The sequence below is a fragment of the Necator americanus genome, chromosome X, assembly GCF_031761385.1.
Source record: "Necator americanus strain Aroian chromosome X, whole genome shotgun sequence".
Classification (NCBI taxonomy): domain Eukaryota; kingdom Metazoa; phylum Nematoda; class Chromadorea; order Rhabditida; family Ancylostomatidae; genus Necator; species Necator americanus.
The window spans coordinates 34,306,789-34,333,640 of NC_087376.1; the positions used below are offsets into that span (position 1 = coordinate 34,306,789).

Consider the following 26,852-nt stretch of genomic DNA (forward strand, 5'->3'; position numbering starts at 1 on the left):
ATGCAAACAGTGGTATGTCGCGCCGAACTTCAGAATCTTTCCATTGTACCTCGACAGCCACTAATTCTTGTGCCAGTGAACGATGTAAAAATTGCAGCAATGTCGTCTATGGTAGGTCTAAAATTATTCCTTTTTGTATTTTTTGGAGGACCTTTTCTCTGCTCATTTTATATGGTCCCATTCATCCATGAACAACTTTATCGTTACCTTTTCTAGAGGAACTTTTGAATTTGAAACCATTTCTGTTTAGACTTCGACACAAAATACAGTTCTTATTGCTTTTTAGATTTTGTGAGGAAAGGAATTTCTAAAGCAGAATTTATCCATGATTATTGCTCTTCTATTATATCAAGAGGACAAAATTCAGATGAGTCCTATTCCAAGCACCAGCAAAGGACCTCGACCAATCCTGCCCCGCAGCAGTGCTCAGACTTTTACAGAAAAACCGGGAACAAGCGAAGGTTTGTTGGTGAATCCGAGCAACTTCTGTTTTCTTGTTGTAGGTAATCAACTAATTCTTAACTCACTGACGTATCAAACAAATGCAGACATTGTCTGACTATTTCCTTAGCAGTGCTGTCAATTAAACATTTTGTTGAACACCCCGCTACTTTGCTTAACGATGTATTATTACGGTCAACAGTTCCCTGGTCTCGTCCGCGAAACCTAAGACAAACAATCAAAGTGACGACCTCTGGGAATGTCAAAAAGATTCTGCCAAAGGAACGTGACACGACATGTTAGAAAGCAGCTAAACATGGCTGCCATTTCATCCAATAGTTAAAAACTACATCTTCCCGCACCTTGCAACCTCAGGATAAGCGGTCTGTCCGTTTTTATGACGTTCAAAACATCTGCTACTATTTCCACCGCCTCATCTTGACTTTGTTCCTGTGAATATCTTAGATGTGATCAGAACACCGCATTCAAAGCTAGGATTTAGTGACATTTTACCTCTTCAGGAACCCTATGAAGTTATCCGCAGAGAATCCTGTATTATGTAAAAAAAAAGCACATACATGTCGATTTCAGTTGTTTTTAATGCCTTAGGTGTTCTTCGTTGAGAACAAGACATTTATGCGAATCTAGTCATCATCATTTGATGCTGTTAATCGTTTGGGGTCTCCTAGCATGCCTAACCCAATCTTATCGATATCATTCAAATTAAGATGTTCAGCACTAGTCTTGGTGTTCGAGTATAGTAAGTGTCTCGATGAGATACTGGATTTTCTTCAGAGTTTTCATGTATATCTTTGTAATCCGCGTACTTTTGTTTTGAAGATGCCAACCAATTGAGATATGAGACTTCATTGTCAGCCTTCTCCCTCACTCCAATCTTGATTATTTGGGATGAATAGGACGAGTGATAGTTCTTAAAACACTAAGCTTCACTCAGTTTATTTTAGTATTCTTCTAGCAGCTACTTACAGTTATTCTGCCATTTTCATCCATGATATGATAACACTTGAAATACTTAACAATTTGGGTTTTCTTTTTTTTTCAATCAATATAATTATCTTGCGCAGTGCATCGTTTGTGCGCAATATCGCAAAACATTGCTGCAGCTATGTCGATTAACGAGCGATGCCGATACTAACCTACTGCATTCTCTTTAACACTTCAACCTGCATCAACATCGCGTTTTGTTCCTCTTATCACATTCTATGATCTCTGTAAGCCTGATGTGAACACCTCTCATGTATCATGGTAGTTCAAAGCAGATTAGTCTCAATCACGAACGATTTCTTTACTCTCGTATCTTGAGAACTGAGAACTGCCGAGTTGACTTCTTTTTTATGAGTATTTCGTCCAATCGTAGATTAAGATAAGTCTTAATGTTTATCCTTATTCAGTTCCGAGGAATTAGTTCGCATACGCATCACGAAAGTTTGTGAGATCAGACCCGTTGGGTTTTGCTGTAGACTGTTTAGCTATTCTAAAAAAAAACTACTATGTCGTCTTAAAAGCATTACTCCACGAATCTGAGGTGGTGCAGATTTCAGGTGGAGTATTCGTATACGGGATGAGAGACTATGGAGAGGGGGGGGGGGGGGGGGGGTGATTCCGTCCATTTCTTCCTAATTGCCGTAAAAAACGGCCCGGAAGATGCGGCGCCGCACAAGGCCGGCGCTCTCCAGTCGAACTCCCTGTACAAAATGGTGCGCCAAAACGCCTGAAGCCGTATCTTCCGGGCCCTTTTTTACGGCAATTATGAAGAAATGGACGGAATCACCCCCCTCTCCGTAGTCTCCCATCCCGTATACGAATACTCCACCTGAAATCTGCGCCACCTCAGATTCGTGGGGTGATGCCTTTAAACAGTTTTTTCAAACACACATCAACATATGAATGAGGAAATCAAATGAGCTTCTGTGGAGAGAAATTTTATTCGAACATTTGTCTTTTCTTTTTGCATCTGCGAACTCATGCATTATTATAATAGTTATTATTTAGTTCTCATTCCCTAATGTCTAGACATCAAAAAGGTTGTACAGGCAAGTCCACATTTTTATGGTATCTTTCTTTTTTAGGCGTCATTTTTTCATATTTAACTTTTGAATTACACTTTGCACTTTGTGGAATTAATTCACATACAGAATTTGTGTATGCAGTGTTAGAACAGGTACACGAATTGATAGTTCGATATTTACATATGTTTCTAGTCACACAGTTTTTGTAATACCTAGTACTTTCGATCGCTTGTTCTGGAATACAAGTATCGTATTGTAGAACAAGCAGTCAAACGTATCGATGAAAAGTTATTGTGTCTCTTTATGAGTTAGTTAGTTCTTTCTTTATGTCTGTCCACAGGACTCTTGCGATCTCCATTCTTCTTTTGCCTTTAATTTACACATTACATTACTTCCACATTACTTTTTTGTGTGATGAATTGCAGATGAATTGCAGTGTTATTGGAAATTGGTTCCAATTTGTTTTCATCAGGGGACACCAAATCGTTATTTTGACCTCGTAGAGGTTGGATAGCTGCTGGTGAAATGATGTGTTTTACAATTAGGCCATGTGCCTGCATAGATTGTCATATTTTGGGAAAATACGAGCGGAAAGTGGTTTAATTTGATATCGTGAATTTCCACCCATCTTTATTCGAATATTCAAATGATATGATTCGCGGTTAGGGTTAACTCCCCTTCAACTAAACTTCAGCAGAGCGCGCGCGTTACGCGAACGAAATGAGAGGACAATGTTCAAGGTGTAAAGTAACTTGCAGTATGAAGCTTCACTTATATTATTCACGTTCTATTCATTTTGTTCAGTTCCACTACAGAAGGTTATAATGAAATTATGATTTGTTGTTCTGTGTATTCTATTTGGTTACTTCGTTGACGAATGAAGTGAGAATTCTAAGAAGTGAATGTTTGCAGTTGTGCCGGTGTAGCGCAGTCGGTTAGTTGTTCGCTGTAGCCGCACGGTCGACGGTTTGAAACCGCCTTAGTGCAACTAAGCCTTTCATTCCTGGGGTCGATAAATTGGTACCAGACTAGTCTGGGAGGATAAAAGCACAGTTGATCATCGGCTTCCCCCCCAAGTCATTGTAAAGGCCAACGCGTGTTCCAAAATCTCAACGATTACGAATTGCATTAAAAACGCGTTGGCGCATTTCAAATGGATTGATACTCCAGTGACTTTATCCTTTATCCTTTAAATGTTTGCAGTAGAGAATGTTCCAGTTTTGAATCTCTGACTCTCGATAGTACGAAATCAGTGCAATACGTAATCCAGCTAGTCTTCTGACCAGGTGAATGTTTTTTTCATCAGGGAACTTCCTTACGTAGGGAATTTAAAGTTAGTTACTTGTAAATTCGTTATTTAGCAGACCGATACAAGACTTTCGAGAGAGCTAAACCTGTGAAAGTGGCTGTTATATCTGAGATGTTGCATCTAAGATTATGACTTCTTGATTATGTAATACTTTTTGAAGTACAAATAGGTGGTTTCGTCCAAATATCATAAACAGAAATTTGATTGGTGAGGTTGTGTAGCTGTACCTGCCAAAATTCGTCTGAATGACATGAATTGAGCTCAATATAGGAAAAATCAGGACAAGTGCCACCACTAAGAGCCATTTATCTTCAAAAGTTAGGAAACAAAGTTCTATTGGTTAGCTTATTTTTACTCTTTTTCTGATGAAACAAAGGCAGCTGGGTGAAAGTGAATTCAACGGAAGTTAACGAGATAAAGTTGTTCAAATATCAACATTAACTTGTATTATCATCGAGTACATGTCGGTGTTTTTTCTCCTCCTCAGGTGTGGTTAGTAATGAGAGACACCATGAGGGTGGTTAGAGGCGAAACGTGCGTTGATGATAGCTGCTGACGCGTTTGACGCATGAAGCTGTTATTGCTTACCTCGCCTACGCTGCTCTCTTCTATCCGTCAATGATGTACGAAGGGAAGTCAAGCAGCAGCGAGGTTTACTGCATAGAAAAAGCTTGCCACTGGAATTGCTGGAGTGCGTTACTGAGGTGGCATCGACCTGGATTTCAATACGATATTTCACAAGTTTTCTTTTTTTTAATGAAAACACCTTTCGCGTTGACAAAATGTGCGGTATATCCTTCCGGTTCTGTAACTCTATCACTTGTTTAAGCGAAGACAATTCTCTCTAGGAAAATCCAGAATTGCGGACCAGACCAACACCCATTTCTTTTTTGTGTGTTTGTTTTCCATGGAAGCCTAGAACCACCAACTGTATTATATATATATATATATATATATATATATATAATTTCCTTTTTTCATTTAACGTTGCTTCTGTACCTTTAGTGATGTTTTTTTTTAAAACTATTTGTGCTATTTGTGGATCTCCATTGTTGGATGCTTAATCAGCCAATTTATCATTGCGCTTACTGCTATTTTTTCCTTAGAGTTACTGAGCGAATGAACAAGAACAAGAGTTCTTTTCAAGGGAAGAAAAAAAAAACAGCAGCAGACTATATCTCGTGGGAAGTTTGGAAAAATCAAAGACCTTTACTCACCCTATCTGTGACAAAGCTGTCGTTTCAATACTCGTTCTATTCTTGTGAGTTAATCAGTGATAATACGGCGTATGCATTAAAGAGCAGTAGTCGAAGTTTTATCGTTCCTAATCTCATCTACTGTGCACAACTGACTCGGCTGACGTTGTCCTCTATATAACTTCTTGTAAGTTAACCTTAATTCCTGTGCTCTTTTGTATTTTTCTCTTTTTCCTACTCGTTGCTCTTTCTGTTGCCTATTCGGATTTTTGAGACTTTTGTGAAGCACTATTTACTTTGTTAACCCAAAAGTATGTAATAGCACCAGTGCGGTACAATCACAGTCACAAATCCAGAATTTGCAGTAAACTAGCAAAGAAAGACGATTAGTCATTCCACTCCAAAGAAGAAAAGCCTATTGCTGGAAAAATGTCCGAATGGAATGAGAAGGTGTGGAACACATCATAAAAAAAATTCCACCTCAAACTTACGTTTATTTTGTTGCAATTTGCGGAGAAAAAATCTTAAAAGTTCAAGTCCTTTCTCTTATTTTTCGTTCCTTCATTTTTATTTTTATCACTCATGAGATTTGCTGTTGCTGTGATTTTGTTTGTTTCAAACAGTTGGTGTCTCTACAACTTCTAAATTTCTACGCTTCATGATGTTTCCTTTCTTAATGCTGTGTCGATTGATTCTGATGAATCGTTTTGCGATGACGTTTTGCTGGTTAAATGCTTATCTCCGGAAGGCTAGAAATCGTGATGGAACATCAGCTATACAAAAAATATGAATTTGACAACACAGTGTGTGTATTATCAAGTACAAGTAGATCCGCGTTTTTGCGACATCTTAATCGCTTGGGTCGATGTCTGCAGCAACAATAATATTTTTTCAGATTTTAAATTTTTCGTCTTTCAACGGTTGTTCCTTTGTGAAACTGTTTTCTTTTAGGTTTTTCGATTTTCTTTCTTTTTTCTCTTCAGTTTTTTTTTTCTGTTAGCAAATGTTTGGTCACCACTTAAACAAGAATATGGTTTTTCTGTTGTGCATAATTTAGTGCACTGTTCGCGACTACGAAGCAAATCTGTGGTGCTTCTCTAGCATCCATCGAAACCTACATCGAACCTAACTCATTGCTCACTCGGTGCGGTGCACTTTTCCCCCGTTATTTTCCCGTCTGTTGTTCAGGACCTGCTTTCGGAACTATCGAAAAGGCGGTTGTAAGCGTTGTGTGATACGCAACGTGGACTGCAGGGCAAAGCGTTCCTTCTGAGCTGACGATTGCGATCGCTGACCGCTTTCTGCCTTTTCAGCAGCCTGCCGGCAAAACGACGGTGGCGATGTAATGCTGGGCAATGCACCCATACGACAACTGTGTGCCTGTTGACGAAACACTTTCGCCTCTCTCGTATGCTCACTGCCTCATCGCTTCATCGCTTCTTGCCGTATTCCTCACCCAATCCTCATGCCAATCTGTGCGTATAATCGAAGGCTTCCATTATTTCCACATTTTCCATGAAATACTACATGCTGTTCTTGGATTTTTTTACATGAAATAACTATTCGGAAGTGGTTTGGTCGATGCGATTGTGCAAGTACTTACCAAAATGCAGTAGATTGGCCGTTTCGTACTAGATTAACCCAATAGTTTCACTTCTAATTTCCGCAGGATTTGCCGTCCACTCGTTATGCACTTGATATTTTTTTTTGCGGGCTAAACTTAAGAGACTTTATTGATCCTCAGTTATGTTTGTGAAACAGGTGTCGTGTTTTATGTGACATTCTTCCGCATGCAAAATGTCATTTCGCCGTGCTCTTTTCTTGTTCACTTACGATCTCCAAACCAGTTGAGTTGCTTGTGTTTGAAAAAGAAAACTTCGCTTTTGTTCAAAAACGGCATCTGCTCAAAATCTATGGTCATCTGAGGTTTTCATTGTTACTGTTTCTTTTTCGTTGTAAATGACCTCGAAAATGGATTTGATTGATTCCTCCAATAATCTCCTAACTACGAATTGAGCCAGAAGAACACGCAGTGCTCTTCGCTCATGTCATGTGAATTAACGAGAAACTATAAATTATAGAATTTTCTTTCCATCCTGTCCAGATAGACTACTTCCATCTCCATAAAAATTTTGAGTTTCCACTCGTGCTGCGCAAAATGCAGCTCTACTTCACTTTTTGAAATTTTTTCCCTTTTCTCGTTCTTACTGTGCGATTCAATTTAGCGACAGTCTATCAATTTTATCGTATTTGTGCATAGTAATCATCAATCATCCTTCCTCGTGGGAAGGTTCCTGCTCTTGTTGCTACTCAATTTCACTGAGTACTTCTCAGAAAACAGTGGAGAATTCCGCTGCATGGTAACGAAATTCATGAAGTTCTCTTAATATTTAATCACCCTTTAAGAATCTGATTTGTTAAAGCGAAAGAGGAAGTGAGCGCACGAGGCCGGGGAAAACCTCGTTAAATCTCCATATTGACGGGCCTAAACATTTGTTTGCTATTTTGACTGTACTCTTCTCTATAATATCAAAGTGGACAATATTCCAAGCAAAACACTATAGATCTGTATTTTTTTGTACTGATGGTAAATTATAGTTGTGGGTCGAAAGCTCGTGTGAGTTGCCTTCGATTCATGATTGTTTCAATGCTGCTCCTAATAATATGTCTGTATGGACGTAAGTGTCATCAATGTTTTTCTTGTGTGTTCTTAAAAGGAAGAAAACCCAACGTATCTTATTAAATTTGGGATTTCAAATACTGTTGTCGTGTGCTTAGTCGCGAAGGTGACAACTACCATTTCTAAGCGATAGGTAATGAAATCGCATTTCGAAGTTCCATCCCTCCTCAGTTGCGTTGTTTACAACTGTATTTCTGTTAATTACTTAGTTAGCTTGTTGATGTTGCACATGTGTTATTGTATAGATGTTTGCTTTCGATGTTGCGGTTTTTATTGTGAGCGGCGTTGTTCGATGCGCATATGCGCTTCTTTGAAAGTGCACAACTTGTCTTGTTGAGGTGTTTTTGAGGATGCACATCTTGCCTGCATGTCGGCTTTGTTTCGGCACGTTTTTCGTTTCGACGCGAATCCATTCAATCTCTTTCCAAACTTAATCTGCTATAATCGGCAACTCGTCTAACGTATGGGAGTATCGTAGGGTCAAAAGCTTATTCCATTGTATGGTGATATCGTCGTTTAATACACAACATCACTTGCCATAACTCATTTTCCATCCACACATATATTGTCCAATTGTTCTCATCAATTTCTGCTTGTGAAATGCTGTGGAGCAGATCACTTACATATTCGAATGACTTTTAGTGATTCTGCTGACTGAAACCGCTTTTATTTCAACTGTTCACCAGTAATTTATTCATTGTTCTGTTACACCCTTTGGAAATCCTATGTACATGAAACACACCTGATTTGCTTCCACATCAGTAGTTCAGAGTGACTAGCGTACTGCAAACGTTTGTGTGTAGCATATATAGCGTTACTGAGTAATTTGAGCCGGACATTTTCGACACTCTTCGTGGAGATTGAAGCTACTTCTAACTTTTTTCTGTATTTGGCAAGTATGCATACATTTAGTGAAGATTATTACATGTTATTCGCAAGTAATTGACAAATAGTAGTATGTAGTCGGTTTTCAAAACTAATGTTTATGATGAAGGTTTTATTCAAATGACGCAGTTCACTTTGCCTCAGTTCAATCTTTTTTTTTTCGTACGGATTCGTGGTGTCACAAAAGGGTTGAGTCTCTGCTAGAAACTTTGATATGCAAATGAAAAACCTTGTCCGAAAAAAAGCTTTTTGTCCGCTTTTGCTGTACCCGTTTCGGGCCATATGGTCCTCCTCGTGATGACATTACACAAATCCTGTCATGTCGCCTCGCATGCCTCGTCGGCGGAACCCTCATCGGTGATTATCCCTGCTTCATTTCGTTGTTCTTATTTCCTTACTCACTTGGGCATTGTATATAACCAACACAACATTTTAACATTAGGACATGTCTCTGTACTACCGCATCTGGATCTTTTTTTACCCGAATTAGTGTCTTGAGGAACTATAATATTTCGTTCGTTTTTCTTTTCTTAGAATGTTACTAGGTCAAGTTTCCCTATGCCTAAGGGACGTTTTTTTATACTGCTCGAACGTGTATAGACAGCACATTCTTTTTTCGTAGATACTTTTTTTTCAGAAAGTCGCGCTTCATGTTCTAACATTATAACATTAACAACTTATTCCTATATATGCATCATTTTAACTACCCAGCGGTAAACGCTAAATATTCATATTTGCATTTAAATTAATTATCGTATAGATATCTGTATTCCACTCAATTACTATCGAGTGAAAAGCTTACGCTCACTTGTTGATTCACAAGCTAGAATTGCAGAGCACTGGGCAATCTGCGCTGACAGATCTAAGCTTTAAACCCGGTGCACTCGTGGCACGTTGGTAGCGCCCCTCTGTTCGCCTTTTATGAAGTTGAGGTCGAAATATTTTCGTTCGATGTTTTTATCACCTTTTAAGCGACTGAAGATTGTTCATCTCTCACCGTTTGCTCTTTCAAGGGAAGTACTCTTTCGGAATTATTACGTTCCAACCCTCATTGCTCTGTAAAACGTTGTGTGGCAAACTGCGATCCTGAGCAGCTCATATTTTTGTGTCGCGATGAGCGCAGCAAAAGTTCATTCATATGGTCGCATCTTAAAATGATGTTACACAAAATCACGTAGTTAGTTTATGGACGCCTGGGCGTGCTATGATCCTTGACATTGTGAACGCAGCAACCATCCTTCCACACTTTCCGGATCACCTTCTTGTGATGAGGAAAGCAATAAATTTTATACTTTTATCGAGCTAGAATGGTTGATCGTAATTGGACGGGGCTTAAGTTTTGTGTGCAAGTGAAATAGGAAACCTTGTTTCCAGGGTGGGCCACTGCCCGAAGTGAGCAGTTGAGGAAGAAGATCGAGCAGCGGCCATCCCGAGAACGTCTCCTCAACCAGCACATTTTGCTATCTGGTAGGTGGATGTGTGTTTCTGGATTATTCACAAGACATGTTTCGAAGTCTCACAACAGTGCTATGTTGGAAACGTCTAGACATCACTGTCCAAAAAGAAAAATTATCCGAATGATAAGGCAGAAGACATTTTTTCGTTCAGAAATATTTAAGGTAATGCTATGACTCGTACTTTTCGTTGAAGACCGAACTAAAATAAAATGAAAATAGAACGCGCCAATCTTTTGATAAGAACTCTTGTCTTATTTATTTAAAGTTGAATACAAGTTGTAATTGGCTATTTTCCTGCATATTTTAGTCGATGATTCACTGATGAGATACAGGGGCTTATTCTTCCTACTCTATTCCACGTTCAGATGGCCGTGTAGCGCCATTGATAGAACAACGGGCGCGTCTACTGCGACAAGATCGTATCCGCCGGAATCTTAGTCGGAAACTAGAGGCGCGGCCCGGTCCTCTGGAACTGGTGACAAGGAAAATCCTTCAGGTCGACGCTGATCTGGAGCAAGCCATCGAAGGTACATATGCATCCTTTCTTCTCTCCTTTGACGAGGTTCTTATCATTGTCACTTCAAATCAGGTAAACAAGTATCTAAGCCTAGTGAACATTCTACCGTTTGTTCTACATGCAAATATAATCCTAAACTTTTGGTTATCCCAGTACACTTCTACATCCAGTTATTCTGAAAGAAACAAAGGTCCAGTACCCTTTTCGGTCAAGTGAATATACGAAAACTTGTCTCTGTACAATTTTGGCAGTTTAAAAACAGGATTATCTTGAATGCCTAATATACAGTGTCTTTGTGTTACGTTCTCTTCGAATTTTTATATTGATATTTATGCGCCAAAACTTTCAAATCTACATACTTATGTACAGTTTTTCGCTTTATATATTTATTTATCGAAGCGTCAGAGAATTTAGAATGGAAGATGAAGGCTTCGTGAACTGCGTATAGTAAGAACAAGCATACTAACGCTAAAACAAGTGTATACCGAAACTGTTATATCATATATCAATACAGTACTATAATAGTGAACGAAGAAAATGGAAATAATTATTATGGTTCATTGTATCTTTTTGTCTGTGCGTCTGTCTGTCACGAAAATACGCTATGCAATGAAGCGCGTTAAACTTCGGCTTGGACTTTTGTCCACAGACGACCAATTTGACTATGTTGTACACGAAAACATAGTGAAATTGGTGTGTCGGCGCCAGGAAGCAGAAAGATGAAGTGGAACGGATCCCACGGCGTCAAGTTGGTGCACCTTCACCTAAAAACAGTGAAGCGGATCTTACCGCATGGGATAAGTGCGGCAAGAAACTGAGATCCAGCGAGGTTGTGAACACATCAGTACCGCACAACAGTTCCAAACGATTTTGCCGGCAACTAATTAAGAAATTAGGAACCGTTTCATGGCCATGGCGACTCCACACACAAGACTTCACCCAATTGCGTGCCCCCCGCCTCTTCTCCTCTGTACGTTACCCCCAACATGGTTGCCAGACCCTTCCTCCAGAAATCAAATACGTATATGCAGACAGCTGTTTGAATAGTAGCTAGCAGTTAGCGTGACGTAGGACCCCTATCTTTATCAGTATGATGATAATGTCCATGTCATTTCACTTTATTACGTCATTCCTTGTTAATTATTGGGTACAAAAGGCGAAAACAACCCCGTATAATATTTTGAATAATGCTTCTAAATTGTGGTTTTATAAGAGGAATAAAGATGTAGATTCAATTTTAAATAATCCATAAATGTAATACTGATATCTTCAATAAGATCCCAAAATCTTTCAGCAGTGTTTACGTTTCTAGAAAAGCGAAGAGAATCATTACTAGCAACAAAACCAGTTTTAATTCTGTGGAAAAAAAAGTAACGGAAAGCGCTCTCCTTTAGATTTTCTCGCTGAGAGCGAGCGAAGAAAACCACTCAGGAGGTCTAAAAGTCGGGCGTTAGTTGTACGTTCAGGCTACTACTCCTAAATAACTAACCAAGCATAAAATAAATCCATAGCTCTGTGTAGAAGAGGCAACGTCTAAAGACTATCAAAACGTGGAGAGATAATCTTGTCAAATTTAAACAAAAGGGAAGAAAAAGACAAGTACTCTTTCGGACTCGTGAAATACTCTTTCCCGGTCAAAATTGCACCTGCTGCACCGGTAGTTCGTTATTCGGGTATCGCTCACCTAGCATAAAGAGGTACGCTGATTTGGAGCACTGGACACACTTACAGAAAATATACTACGGATCCATCTTAACCTTGTTTTGTAGTGTCAGATGTGATAGTGTTACTAAAATATCAAGCACGTGAATAAGTAATAATAATAATGATAAGCACGTGAATATTGTTTCTCTTCTTTTTATTATTGTTTCATGTTGCACACTGAGTTACATCTAGTATGTTACTAGTTAACTGATCTTACCATACTCAACCCACTTCTGTTCAGGATGGGTTTGCAGCAATTCACTGCGTAGATTGAGTAGCGCAAGAGGTAGCGGCGAACATAAGTGAATTGTGATAAATAAAGATACTCTCGTAGAACAGGAATACTAGCCGCCTTTTTGTTGCTTTTCATTCTCTTATCTTTAAAAAAAGAACTAGTGGAAAATCGCTCTGTGCTCTCGCAGCTTCTGTTGTTCCCTTCTGTATAGTAGTTTAAGAACTATCAAACTTTGTCCATTTTCCGTGGGTCCATTTTTAAACAGATCTCATAACATTTTTAAGAGTTTGCGTGAAACTTGTATAAGCGAAGTTATGCAGGTATTCCCAAATTGTAAATAAGGAACACTGCTTCATTTTATCAGAATTCTCGTGCAAGAGAAGAGTGAAGTAGAGTATTTTGCGTGATCATTCTCGATGATCAGGTAGGATTTTCGTGGGTTCTACATCGCCGTCCTCCAAAGAACGCGGTCTATTGTTTTTTTTTAACAAATACCCTCACTAGTTCTTACTATGAAGATATTTTTCTCAACTCACACATTAAATCAAAAGCTGCTTATTTATTCTTCTTCGCACCAGTGGTCTCCGTTTTGTTTCACAGTGTCTGAAAGTTCTTTGTTAACGTTTTCTTATAATTTGCAGCTTGTTTTTAGAAGGACGTGTTCTGTTTCAACCTACGAGCGAATACGTTGAAGAAGAAGAAAGCGAGATGCCAAGTCCACTATCAACAGGTTCGTGCATACTATCCCCAAAGAGTAATCTGCATTTGCTTTTCGCGCTAAACCGAGATAATTGGATATTGCTAAGTTCAGAAGCATACGTATAACTCAAATTATATTTTTGAATCGCTTGATTTCGAGGGGATCCCAGAAAAATCAGATAGTCAACATGAGACCAAGAACATTCATTACGTTTGCACAGTTATGAACAACCATAGTGTGATGCTAACAATTTTACGTTTTCTCATATTAGACTTTAAATTAGCTTTCAGACATGGAGATTGTTTCTCAAGCAGCGATTCGTAGTCAGAATAAGCCTGTCAATGTCCTTTCAAACAAAGGGATCATTCGGAAGGTATTATAAAAACTGAAAAAAAAGTCTAACATTCTATCATCTGGAGCAAAAAAGGGGTTTCTTTCAAATATTACATACGATATGGGGCTATCAAAAACTGTTCCGAAGATGAAAGTTCAGGGTCATACAACATAACATACTGTGAACGTAATTCAACAGTGTTTTGTCTAGAAATCCACTCCTTATAAGCAATGTGATCCATTACCACTTCGAGCAAAAACAAAAGCGCCTGATAGCAAAGAGGACGACGAGGTGACAGTAATCGGAGAAGTAAGATCTCCGGCTGAACAGGTAAATAGCGAACCGGTTTTTGTCCTAGTTCTACTGGAAACCGCTTTGTAAAAACTATTAAACCATTTGCTTTTCCAGACCGCGAGAAGTTCGGAGCAGAACAACTATGAATTACTATTGCAACAGCAGAAGTTGTTCTTACAATGGCAACATAACGATGATAATCCCACTCAGACAAATGTGAGTTGGCGCTTGAGTTTCTCCAGCGAAGTTGTTTTTCTTTAGTTTTCTGATTAAGGATACCCATATGCAAATGTATGACGTCCAGGCAGCCAGCCCTGCGACGACATCTCCCTGCAATCAGGTCTGGACATTTTGGCAAATGTTTATTCGACTCTCACTTTTTTACCGTACTGTGAAGCCTTTTAGGTAACCATCCGACGGTTAAGCGACTACAAGGTTCAAGAGCTAAAAAATGAGTGCAAGAAAAGACAACTACCTGTGTCCGGTACGAGATAAGGATCATAGATGCGATAGTTGGAGCCGGTGCTCAGACCCCTTCACTTTTGAACGGTTGGGGAAGGGACCTCCTTCACTTTTAAACGGTTGGCGAAATTACCCCCTTGACTTTTTGGCGGCTGGCGAAGGGATCCTCATCACTTAAGCTGCACCCCATGAGCTAAACCCCACCTTCACCTGAGGAGGGTCCGGCTTCTCCTTATCGCACCTATGATAAGGAGCTTTTATTTTGTTAATTTCACGAACATCCTAATTGTAACTAGTGCATCTGAAACTCTTTTCGATAACTTGTCATGAACTCACACACTTGTGAAACACCCTCAGTTCCTCTTTTTTCATATATCCGCGATTCGCATACTAGGTGCTAAGTACAATGATCTTCACCTGCTTATAAAGATGATCTCGTATCATGGATGCACAATAGTTAGTTGCACTGTGATAGATGGTGCGCTGAAAGGCATCAACAATAAGTTATATATTTTGTTCCATTCTAATTCGTGCGTTTCAAAAAGCAAAACAACAGAAGTTGCGGAACTCCACTATGTGTGTACTCACTGCCGTCTTCATACCACTTGCCTGTGATGTGCGCGCGCGCGCGCGCAAGTGACCGCATAAGTGTTTCCGCACTGTCGTCATTCGCCCACGAGTGCTTCAATCATGCCTTTTATTATTAATCGACAATGATACTTCATGATTATTTATGCATGTTTCTAGTGCAACTTTTTTTTCTTCTAATTTCCTGCTATAGCTTTTATTGATGAGCTTGTGCTGACCTTTTGAACCAAGCGCACCTTCGGAAGCCGTTTTATTAAGGAGCTAAGCCGCAGCTTCTCGAGCGATTACGTCCATTTGAAAAGGCGATTTTGGGTGCATCACCGCCACCGACACCAGAACCCATTCAGTTTACGAGTTCCAGCAACTCCAGCAGTAACATCGCTACTAGCACACCAAGTAGTGTGCAAGAAGCGCAGCCACTCCTCCAGGAGGTCCATGAACCAATAATGCAGACCGTTCAAAGTGGTAAGTAAAAACAAAAGGACCATCTTCCACCCCTATAAAATCCTTGAATTTCCAGCGCATTGCCAAATTCAAACGCCACCAGCACAGATTCAACAACAAACCCAGGAGCAGATAAGGTACGGGTTTTCACTTCTTCTCTTGTCATTCTATTCGATATTTTAAAGAACGAATCAAATAGTTTCACTGAATCGCTTGGCTATTTCCTAGCAAGAGTTACGAGTGAACGCATAATTTCGAGCGATTATTCTATAATAACTCAAGCTCAAAAACATTGACTTGGTACGTCGGCTAGCCTCCGTAAGTCATTCTAAGGCTGCACCCGCGTTCATAAACCTCAAACGAAGTCTGAGTTGAAGTCGAACGCGTAGGCGCATCCCAAAGGGGTTGATCAATGCCGTGCATTTTATCCTTTATCTTTTATTGTATGATACAATAATCGCTCACAACTACATAATTTGTATACATAATTATTTTTCGTGCTTATGATACTAACAAAAGGGGAGTTTGGCGTTGTCACTATGAAAAAGGGAGAAGTAAAAGATGCAACAAAGAGTGTCAAAGAGTATTTGAGTGTCAAGATCGTTGTACACTTATTTCCATAACGTTGCAAATTTCCACGTTTTTTGTGGCGCTATTTTCCAATCTTCCAAGCTTAATAAGATATTTTTTGTTGGGAACACACGTAGCTATATCACTAGTTGTGACTGCTTATCAATTGATTCCTGTCGAAATCTTTCCATATTCCCCAACAATCTATTGTTTCATTAACCAATTACGTACGTGTAAGTAGAATCAAGAAGTATTCTGCAGAACAAATTTGGAAGTTGTCCTCGTTCTGCTCAGTTAATTTTCCAAGAACATCTGGTTCATTTAATATGTTCAACTATTTCACATTCCTTCACTGTCCACTTGAACCTCTCAGAAATGTGTTTGTCTGTGTTCAGAACCACAGTGGGTGTACATGATTACCTTGGTCGACCGCTGGTGCTACAACTATCGCCACAACTACTGCAGGTTTGTATAATGGTATTATGCTATCCGGTCTCCCACTATTTTTATAGGAACTGTAATCAGTTGTATATTTATTTGTTACATGGCTACTCTCACGTATAAGAACTAAGGATAGCAATCCTACGGTAGTATGTACCATAACCTCCAAAAAAGGTAGCTGAAAAATGAGAAACTGAAGAAGACGATTAACATATAAGAAAAGAAACAACACAAAGAGACGGCATATCAAAAAGCCAGGTGACATTTTACCGTGTTTTCTAAAGAAAGAAATCAAGCAGAAATCACCTGCTTTCTGTTAGGTTCGAGTTCATAGTTTCTAATCAAAAAAAAAAAGTAGCTGAACAGACTGCAGGCGAGCCGTAGTACAGAGCTCGTTCTTCAGTTTCAGATTCTTGCAGTAGCTTGGACTGGGTGATTACCATTAATGAGAGTCTGAATTGAAGAAATTGAAGTGGTTAACTACTATCGTCTTGCATAATTTCTCGCAAGCACTTGACTGAAGTATTTATTGTATCTGTTTGCTTAGCCACTCACAATTCACTGGGTCCCCCACACGTATTTGCATGACTATCCGTGTATTTCTGAATGGAATTTGGTATGCAAAAACATGGAAAAGAATTATTGTTCCGTATGAACAATTGTCACTTTAGGAAACATGCGCAGGGTTTGCGCTCCATATATTCGTTGTATTGAAATCTTCGACTTCCTTCCTGTCACGTGTTCTTATACTAGAGCAAATAGTTACATAGACATGCAGAACGAAAATATCCTGGTCTTTTAAAGTACAACAAAGGTTTGCCACATAATCAAGGTTAAACACATCGATTTTCATGACAACTCTGTTTATTTTAGAAGTCTTCTGCACACAGTTCAGACTCATTTCTTAAGTGTCCACCATTGTTAATTTATACTACACCCAAAGAAACCTTTGTCTTCAGGTTACTGATTTTTCAGAAATAGTATTGGCCACATGCACCTTCCATGCCGTGCAAGCAAACACAGAAGTAGCAGCAAATTAGAGTACTGTCTCAACATGTTTCGAACTGGTAGAGGAAAGAGAAAAAAGGAAAGGAAAAGGAAATTTGATGTATTAGATGAGATCATGGATTACCATCGGCTCCAAAGTCGATGTCAATCAATTGACTAGTGCTTGCACACCATCGATGAAACTCGTCCGTTTCTTGCAGTCTGTTCCGCGCATCCGAGAACTTCCGACTGTTCATTGGGAATATCAGTACGGTGCAAGAGTTCCCTCGCGCAGGAACCGAGTTCATCGACTTTTCTTGTTTTCTCCCAAGTTCTCCTCGAGTGCATGGAAATCGGACGGATACCTACGCGATCAATATCGACTTTATCTATCACTTGCACTTTCTCCCTTAATTTCATTCTGGCAGTTGGCACGATCTTAAGCAACCAACTATCTTCCCCTGTCCAGATTACGACCCACTGCAGCGTGAACTTGTAAATCGCGAAAATGCTGAACACATCCACAATTGAGATGGATCAGGAGCATCGGTAATCTCACTGCACAAAATGATTTGATTACTTGTATGCGTGTAAAGAGTTGCTTCATGGGGTGAACAGATTAGTCTGGTGCTCTGTCTATTTCCTGGATTTGTAGGAGGTGTTTCATATTTTCGTGGCGTTACTTTCGAACTAGGTCCTGATCTGTATTTATTGTTGGAGTGAACAGGGATCGAAAATTTCCAGGAATGCTGCTTTTAATAATTAGGGGGGAGTTTTGTGTTATTCGATTGTTAAATGTTCTGTGTTGTTCTTCCACTTTTGTACTTATGTAGAGTCAATTAGTTCCAAGTGAGAGATGCGGGCGAAGCGTGTCACACTTTTAGCAGAGTAACCAAACAGCTATGTATACTTAACCATCCAGCTGTTACACTGAAGGAAATAGAGCCGAAGAAAACTAAAAACGGTCGCTTTACATTACGGAGTAGTTTTTGGTTCTAGACAACCGTTCTATAAAAGAGGTTTCTACACTATTTGCGAATTTTGAGGAGTTATACTACTTTACAAAATAGAATCCAAGCTTGATGAAGACGCTCAACAATGACACATTGTATACTTTATCTATTCCGCAAGAGAACTTCGAATTGATATTTGGAACCAGAACTCCGAGTAAAGCAGAAAGCGAGAATGTCGTTATCGAATCATCAATGGCTATAGTAAATTAAAGTGGAATTGTTCGAGTATGTATTTGAAAAGCAAGCCAACGTTCTCATAAAAGTTTGTCACAGGTTTTCATAAAATATTTCTTTCTGCAGTCTCCTGAAAAGGTAGATGAAAACGGAATAAAATGATGTAGTGTTTTTCACTATCAGCTTTCCATTATTCAGCGGCTATATAGCAGGTGTTCTCGAACGCAATAAGCGTACATTGGCCTGTGTGAGGAGGATTGAAGAGACCTTTGAACCAAGCATGAGTGTGAAATGATGCGACCAACGATCACGAGCATCCTCATCCATCGCTCCCAATCGTCGCGCGTTCTCACTACTCTCACCATTTACTAGATGATTGAAAGCTCTACCTGAACGATGTAAAAATTCCGGCACTTTGATAGTTGGAAATACAAGCTCACACGTGTTTTGTCAATAAGAGTTGCGAACGAAGTGTGGTTTAGCGGGAAGTTAAGTATACGTACATTTCTGTTTCAGCTCACCGACTCGAAAGGAACGCCTGTAGGAGTGGCGTCGGTTCAGTATATTCCTGGATCTGGACATCCAGTCGTACTTTCCTAGTGAGTTCAGCCTTGTTCAGCCCTGGATTCTCTCTAATATCTCTTAACCGAGGATTTTAAGCACAAGTGCATGCATACTTGAGGGTAGCAAGCTTCTTCAAAAGACTTTTGTATAACCTACATTCTGGCATGCTCAAAACCATTAGACAACTCCTAAGAGTGCATTTATAGACCAATTGTCCACACTAAATGTTCTTCTTTTGAGAAGCGTTGCGGGTTGAAGTGAGTGAAAAAAAAATTGCTGTTTTTCAGTCACAATCGAACAGGAACACAATCAGCTGCTGTTCAACCGATCGCCTCCACCCCACCTGGCTCAGCATCGCCATCTATTCACCAACGGATTGCTCATGTTGTCCCTATAAAACAAGGTGCTATCTCAGCACATACTCAGCAGACAGTAATTGCTAATCTGCCGTCGCTTACTGGTCAACCAAGGGTTGTACAGACCACCCAAGTTGTTCAGAAGCAGAATGACAACACTTTCAGATTTGCTCAGATGGGGTCTGGTGGACAGGTGAGGTTTCCGAAAATTTGCCCGCTCTGAAATATCATGCATTCAGCTTTCTCTAACTTTATAACATGTAACTGAAGGAATTCTTTTTAGTTTACCGTTTCGCCTCCCTCTGAAAGAAGTCCAACGAAGGGAACACAACTGATTATGAAAGCAGGAGGTTACAAACCATTTATTGCCTATCACTATATCTGAGTCTTCTTACTACAGTGGTAGACACTATTTAAGAATAACTAAGCTATTTAGGGACGCAGCACACCATAATTGCCTCACCGAAACATAGCATAACAAGTATAATTGGTTTGAGTAGGTATTCGTTCCTTTAGATAGACAGTTACACCAATCACGGCAATTGTTCGGTAGAAAACGGAAAAAAAACACGAATTCGCGTTTTTATCGTTTTTCCATCGAAGAAGCGCCTTGGTTTCTGTATGTATAGGCCATTTATTCGCTAAGTTGAAAATGCTTATTCCTGCAGATCAAGGTAGTGCTCAAATGACGGCAATGACTGCTACGACTCCGCAACAACCGTTGATTGTAGCATTCCAGCCCAAAACCTCCACCTATCAGACGTCTCCTCCAAGTAACCCACAACAAGTAAGGAGGATTTTTTCAGAACTCTTCCATATTTGTGCTAATTTCGTAGGTCCACGATAGTGAATAGCGTTAACCTTTCATCAGCATATACATATTTTACATGATCACGAAGGTCACCTTTCTCGCTATCGATATCCTCAGATCGGGTTAAATCTGGGACTTAATTTGAAACCGATGTTTGCTTCAAGAATTATACCAAAAACAGGGGGAGGAACTTATGCTTCCGTTCCAATTGCATCTTTGATTTGCGATTTGCGTTGTTACTGTTGCTGTTTGGCTAGTGTTGATAAAAACGAGACAAATGGCGTTGTCGTCACCCTTAGTCCATCGGGAGGAAGGAGAGGAAGGATCGACAACTATCTCATAGTCCAAATCCAGATAATGACAGACAGCAGATATCGCTCTTGTCAGATCGATTATATTAAAGAAAGGTTGATTGTGGAACATGTAATGGCTAGTCGGTAAAGGCGGCTTAATGATGGGTCGAAGAGAATAACGATATTCTTTTTAGAATCCTCAACAAACTCCGATTGCCCAGAACGGATACGCTGGTGATAGCATGAACCCTTGGTAAAATTTCACTCTTAGAGCATTCCGAGTCGTATCTTATGTCTAGCTGTTTTGTGTTAATCTATAATTGCATTATTTCCAGCCTCCAGGACAGCCCTCGTACAGCCGACTTGGCAGGAGATTCTCCTCATATGCCGAACAGCGGCCAGTCAGAGATGATATCTGAGACTGGCGATGGAACTATTGACAATCCAATAACATTCGAGGACCCTTCGTCAATGTAAGTGCCACGCTCCGAACAGCAATACAGGCAGTAATATACAAATATATTTAGTGGCGGACAAAAGTTTAGCAATTTTTTTTTCGAGCGTTTGCTCCGACTTTTCACATTTTTGTGATTTAATCTAGTGCATATAATAGAAAATGATGCAAGAGATGGTATTCCGTTTAAAAAAAGGCGAAAATTAAAGGGATGAAGCCTCTGACGTATCATTCCACTTGGGAAGCGCTAACACGTTCTACTGTAATTCGTGATCGTTGGATTTTGGAACACGAGTTGGCCCATCCAGTGACTTGCAGCCGATGTATCAAGTCACTGTTTCTATCCTCCCAGACGAATCTGGAACCAATTTATCGACCTCCGAAGGATGAAAAGCTTGGTTGGCACTAGGGCAGTTTCGAACCGCCGGAAATGCAAAAAATTGCAGAAAGAAGATCTGCAATTTTTTGCAAATAGATTTGTTGGAGATAATACGGACAAAATTTCAGTAACTTCTCACTTCTCGTTTTTTTTTTTTATTGTTTGCGTAGCTTCAGACTTCTCTTGTTGCTTATCTGACATTTTCTACACTTTCTCGGCAAATTTCCTAGCTCTACAGATGGGAAAAAGCAAGAGTTACATAATTATCAAGGTCGTTTATTTGGGTACAAAGAAGAAAAAAGATGCTGTCCATTATAGTCTTCAACTAGGTACCGTTACTCGGATTTTTCGGGGGTTTTATAGAGATCTTGGAAGACGCACGGAAGTCCTGGGAAATTCAACCAGAACCTTTTGAACATCGACTGACTGGATGTGGATTGTTCCTAGAAATATTCATGAGAATCATCTACTTCTCGAAACATTGACAACTTCTAGTAAGAGTACTTAGATTGACATTGTAATGGACAGTATTTTCTTTCTTCTTTGCACCAGAAAAAAAAGGCTTTTGTAATGCGCTTCTGAACACTAGACGAACTTCTTGCATTTACCTTTACGTAAAACAAAGAAATGTGCCAAGAGTGTGTAGAATATGTCAGAAAAGCAACAAGAGAAGGTTAAAGTAACGCAAACAATTTAAAAAAAAAACGAGAAGTGAGAAATTGCTGGAAATTTGTCTGCGTTATTTTCAGTAAACCTAATATTGGAAGATTCTTCTCTGCAATTTTCTTCTTTTTCTATACAGAATAGTATTTTTAGGTCATTTTTGATCATATGCGCTAAATTTAAATAAAAGAAAGTAGACATTCGGGGTAAATGCTCAAAGACAAAAGGAAATTGCTAAACTTCTGTCCGCCACTATATATATATATATATATATATATTTTGCAGATTAACCCCTGCTGCTTTGTCAATGCATGAGGAAATGTTGCGAGCACAACAAAAAAGGATTGAGATGTTGTTAGAGGAACTTGCGAAGAGCCAGGGACACCTAAAGCAAGAACAACAGCTGATCTTGGCAGCCAAGAAAGCACAGGTTTTTGCAGCTTTGTTTTTTCCGCAGTATTAGGGTACACATAAATAATCAATTATTTCAGTGGGAACAAAAAAACTAGTTTATTTGCATTTAATTTTATCTCCAGTCGATTATGTAATCTCAGTCGTTATCCAGGACCTTTTGCCATCTTGCTGATAAAGTTTCAATCTCCTGTTCATAAAAGTTCGTTTCCTTTGAAGAAAAATATTATTCTAGGTGATCTCGCGCTTCATCGACATTTTTGGATCTCTTATTTCTTAAGGAATGTTCTATCGATCGGAACAAGTAAAAATCAAATGGTGCCATGTCTGGAGAATATGGGGATGTGATTAAACCTCCCAGTTTCGCTGTCTTATTTTTTCCTTGATTAATCTTACTGCGTGCGGCCTGACACTATCGTACTGTAGTAGATGCGGAACCCATATACTTAACGTAAATCTCAATTTCTTTGAATTCTTTGGACTGCTTACGAAGCATCCTGGAGACTGTTCGCTATTTTCTGAATACTCACTTTGGGATCAGTTTCCACTAGTGATCTCAAAGAGTCATTATCAAACCCAACTGCGCGTCCACTTCGATCGCTATCAGACAAGTCAAAATCACCGCTGAGAAATTTTCTAAACCAGCGTTGGCGTTTATAGACTTCCATTATGTCTGCGTACACATCACAAATTTTCCTTGTTGCAACCGTCGCTTTAACACCCGATCGAAAATGAAACAGCATGCAGTGACATGACGTAAATGTTCTTCAGTTGGTTGATTGCCCCCATTTCACAGCGGTGTAGTAAGAACGTTTGAATTTAATTGTCACAAAAGTCAAGGCTACGAGTTGTAGTAGTGTCATATAAAACCCATCTTTATGGATTCACCCGATGAACCAGAGTGAAGCAAATACTCGACACTAATGATGATTACTTATGGGTACCCCCATATTTATTCACTGATTTGCGATGAATCATTTTTAGCAACGTATCCGTGAACAACAGCGTGAGAATGCAACAAACCGAGAGCGAGAGCAGTGGTTGAGAGAGCTTGATGTCGGCCACATAAATAAGCAACACATCCAACATTTCCTACAGCATAAGAAGCAACAGGCTGCTTTGCAGGTAAACAGAAGATTATATTTTCCTCTATGCTTAAATCAAACATTAGTTTGCTCTTCCTTATTGTAATGGTGCACATGTCTGTCAGAGAGGGAGAAGGTTATCAAGAGTACTGTAATATGATGCATCCAGAGGCATTCTATGGAACATAATCGACTAACAACCACCGAAGCGAGACTACAGGAAGAACTTCACGTGGAGCAAGCTGTTCAAGATATTGTTCGATTAATCAAACAGGTACAACTCCGTAGATATTGCAGCAAACTGAAAAAAAAATAATCAAACAGAATTTTGTTATAGGATCCAAGAACTGCGCTATTAATCGTTCAACTCTTGAGAAGGTATCAACTGGAGAGAAATGTTAGTAATGATTTGCTACGATAAAGAATATGTCTGCTATAATGACAGGTTAAACTCGGCGCTGATCCACCAATACATTTCGAGTTTGAATGGTCGAATCCACTAAAAATTATGATGGCCATTTGATTGACCTGAGTAGAAGAACAGTAAAATAATTCTTTGTTCTGATTCTACATACATTCTGCATCGTTTTAGGCTGAACAACAACAAGCTAGCTCGCCTGATACGGAGAAGGTAACTTTGGGGAAATACGTTCGATATCTTCCAAAATAAACGGTTTTTTTTGTCAAGGTGTCTCAAGCAAATTCACCTGTCTCTGCTACCCAGGAAACTCTTGAGTCTGCCTACGAAATACCAGCGCATAACTTTGAACAACAAAATCAGAAGTTGAATATCATAGAAGAAGATCGACATGTAATGTCTGCTTATCTAAATTTGACTTTAAAAGTCTCGCAGCTAAAACATGTGGTGTTCAGCTTCAATCCGTCATCATTTGCGATGCTTCTGGAGTACAAATGAATAGCGAACAAACCGTTATGTACAATCAAAATGGGTGAGCCACTAATTAAACAGAACTTTTTTTCATTTCCGTAATGTTTTTTCATTGTCATACGGAGAAAAGAAAATTGCTAGCAACAAACTTTTAGAAGGATTTCTCAAGAAAACAAGCCTCAAACTATTGATATGGAAGAGATTTTCAAAAGCGTGCTTGAGGATGCATCTCGAGCAATGGGAAACGGTTCCGGTGCTGTTCAGGTAGAAATAAGTTGAAAGAGGATGAGAACGTTTAACATACAAGAATGAACGAAATTTCAGAGTGTAGACTGTTCTATGACCAACAATGCCCAGCAGTCCCAGCAAACAATGGTGGTATGCCATCAGCAGTGGCAACAGCCAGTAGGTTTATTACCGTGATAGTGAAAAAAATATCTTAGCCGTTGAGTTGACCAACGAAGACGAGTGTAGCGGTAGTTATATGTGGATACAGATGTGTCACATTGCTGGAAGAAATGATATTTTTAGATGCAACTGTCCGAAATGGAAATTGAAGGCACAGTTCCCCAAATTAGCGCAAATCCATCTCAACAATCCATAAGTAATACCACCATGTCACCGAATGTGAACATTGTACAGCCAGCTCAAATGATAATGAACAACCCACACAGCTATGAACAGGTATTTCTGAAAAATTGACTTATTTGTGAATGATGGCAACAATTTTGAGATTTTTTTTTGTTTCTGACAGTTGGTTATCTTGTTCTTCTTGGAACGAACTAACATTGTATGATTATATCGAAGGAATCGTGAACAATCGTCCCGCATCACATAATTTTGGGAGGGTCACAACTCTCCATTTGTCATCATCTCATTATTAAGGGTTCGATTAATGGGATATAACAGAAACAGACGGCAACTAATTTGTTTACAGCAACCCGCATCCTTTGAAACACTTTTGCTAGGACATCAGGGGGCAGCATCGTTCCAGTCTGGAGAAAGTGATTACAGACGATTGTTCTAGAAAGCAACGAATAAAGGATGATAAGTGCGTGAATAATTAGAAAGTAGAAGGATGCGTTTAGTGCACTGGTAAAAGATTCCGGTGCATCTGCATGGTCCATGTTCTGAAATCACCATGAACCACGTACACCTTTCATCCTTTGATTCCATACATTAGTGTCAGGCTTGGCTGGAAGGATCTGAGAAGAAATTGACTTAATAATATTGAATTTGAATCCAGCAGTGGCGCATCCCATAGTTAATTGCACAACAACCGAAATCTCTAGTGTAGATCCGTGTAATTTTTACACACACCTGCTCCCCCAGCTACGTACGTCCCCAATTGTTCGCCATAATGCCAATTCACACGAATACAAAGCTAATAGTAAAGTCGATTTCTGATGCTCAAGCAGAAAAGCACCAACGGTCGTTTTCTACAGAGCAGATCAATATCGAAGTGCGCAGAACACAGTTTTGGTTGCGTACCTGTCCCAATAAGAATAGCTTGTGGTACCGATGTCGTGAAGGAGTGGCGAGTGTCTAGCGAAAATGGCGAAGATTTCTTTCTAATTCTAAGTAACAGAGAAGATGGAAAATAACTCCGTAAATTTGGTGTTGGGTTGTCCGTAAGGAAAATCCATGTGATTCCTTCCAAATATTGATTTGCAACGGCTCTCTTTTCAGCGTCCACCTCACAACGTTTATTCACAAGACATCGATGACTTGATGGCAGTGCTCAGAGATGATCAAGGTTAATTCTCCAGTCCCCATTACCTGTTTCTAAAATCTGAGTATAATAGGGTCAAAACGACGTGAAGCACGGCGCAACTGCGTACGAGGCTTCTCTCGAGGCGGTCTGGTGGAGCGTAGCAGTTAGGAGCGTGCTGGAACTCTTGCTGGCACCACCCATCGCTGCAGTTTGCGATGGTCCCGCCTAGGTTCAAAGTGCTGCCTCCACCGCGCGGTTTCGAGCGCGTACGTAAATGCACCGCTCTTCATGTCGTTTTGACCCGACTATAGTTCTGTTTTAGCACATACTGTTTTATCGCTAATAATATGGTGTACTTATAGATGGTGCCAGTAAGTCAGGGTCATTTCAAATGGATCTCGGCGTTGGGTATGGTAGTGAAGAGTTGGCTGATCTTCTCGGTGACGATTGGCTGGATTGTGCTGATCGCAATATTGCCCACAATGGACAATATGCTCCATACAGTGGTGAAGCTCATGACGTGAGTTAGCTGTACAGTATTTCTGCATCAAATAAGGACGATCACTTCAGAGCGTCGGTGGCCGTAGCACGGATCCAATGTGTATGCCCGCTCATGTGGAAGAAGGTGTTGGAGAACAGGTAAATTCAAGAGAACTGGTGTGTTTGACATGTTCTGGGAGCTGCTACATGTCTTGATTCACAGAATATGGACTGGTTGGATGTGATGCTGCAGAATACACCAATCGAGCAGCGACCATACGGGAGCAGCTGA

At 39.8% G+C, this 26,852-nt stretch overlaps 1 protein-coding gene across 1 annotated transcript; it reads left to right on the forward strand.

The window, feature by feature from the left end:
- On the forward strand, positions 1–26,852 carry RB195_026296 (uncharacterized protein; the record flags this gene model as incomplete). Its single annotated transcript, XM_013447510.2, has 34 exons — positions 1–111; positions 368–461; positions 9,916–10,008; positions 10,364–10,525; positions 13,107–13,184; positions 13,445–13,527; positions 13,699–13,818; positions 13,897–13,998; positions 14,057–14,122; positions 14,188–14,266; positions 15,091–15,297; positions 15,353–15,413; positions 16,242–16,311; positions 18,978–19,060; positions 19,313–19,574; positions 19,665–19,731; positions 19,818–19,877; positions 20,050–20,168; positions 20,680–20,738; positions 20,821–20,958; positions 22,267–22,411; positions 23,377–23,517; positions 23,647–23,751; positions 23,815–23,874; positions 24,070–24,108; positions 24,166–24,288; positions 24,351–24,427; positions 24,522–24,630; positions 24,691–24,771; positions 24,898–25,050; positions 26,056–26,122; positions 26,443–26,600; positions 26,651–26,719; positions 26,784–26,852. 34 exons carry the CDS (start codon positions 1–3, stop codon positions 26,850–26,852), a joined length of 3,510 nt encoding a protein of 1,169 aa, XP_013302964.2.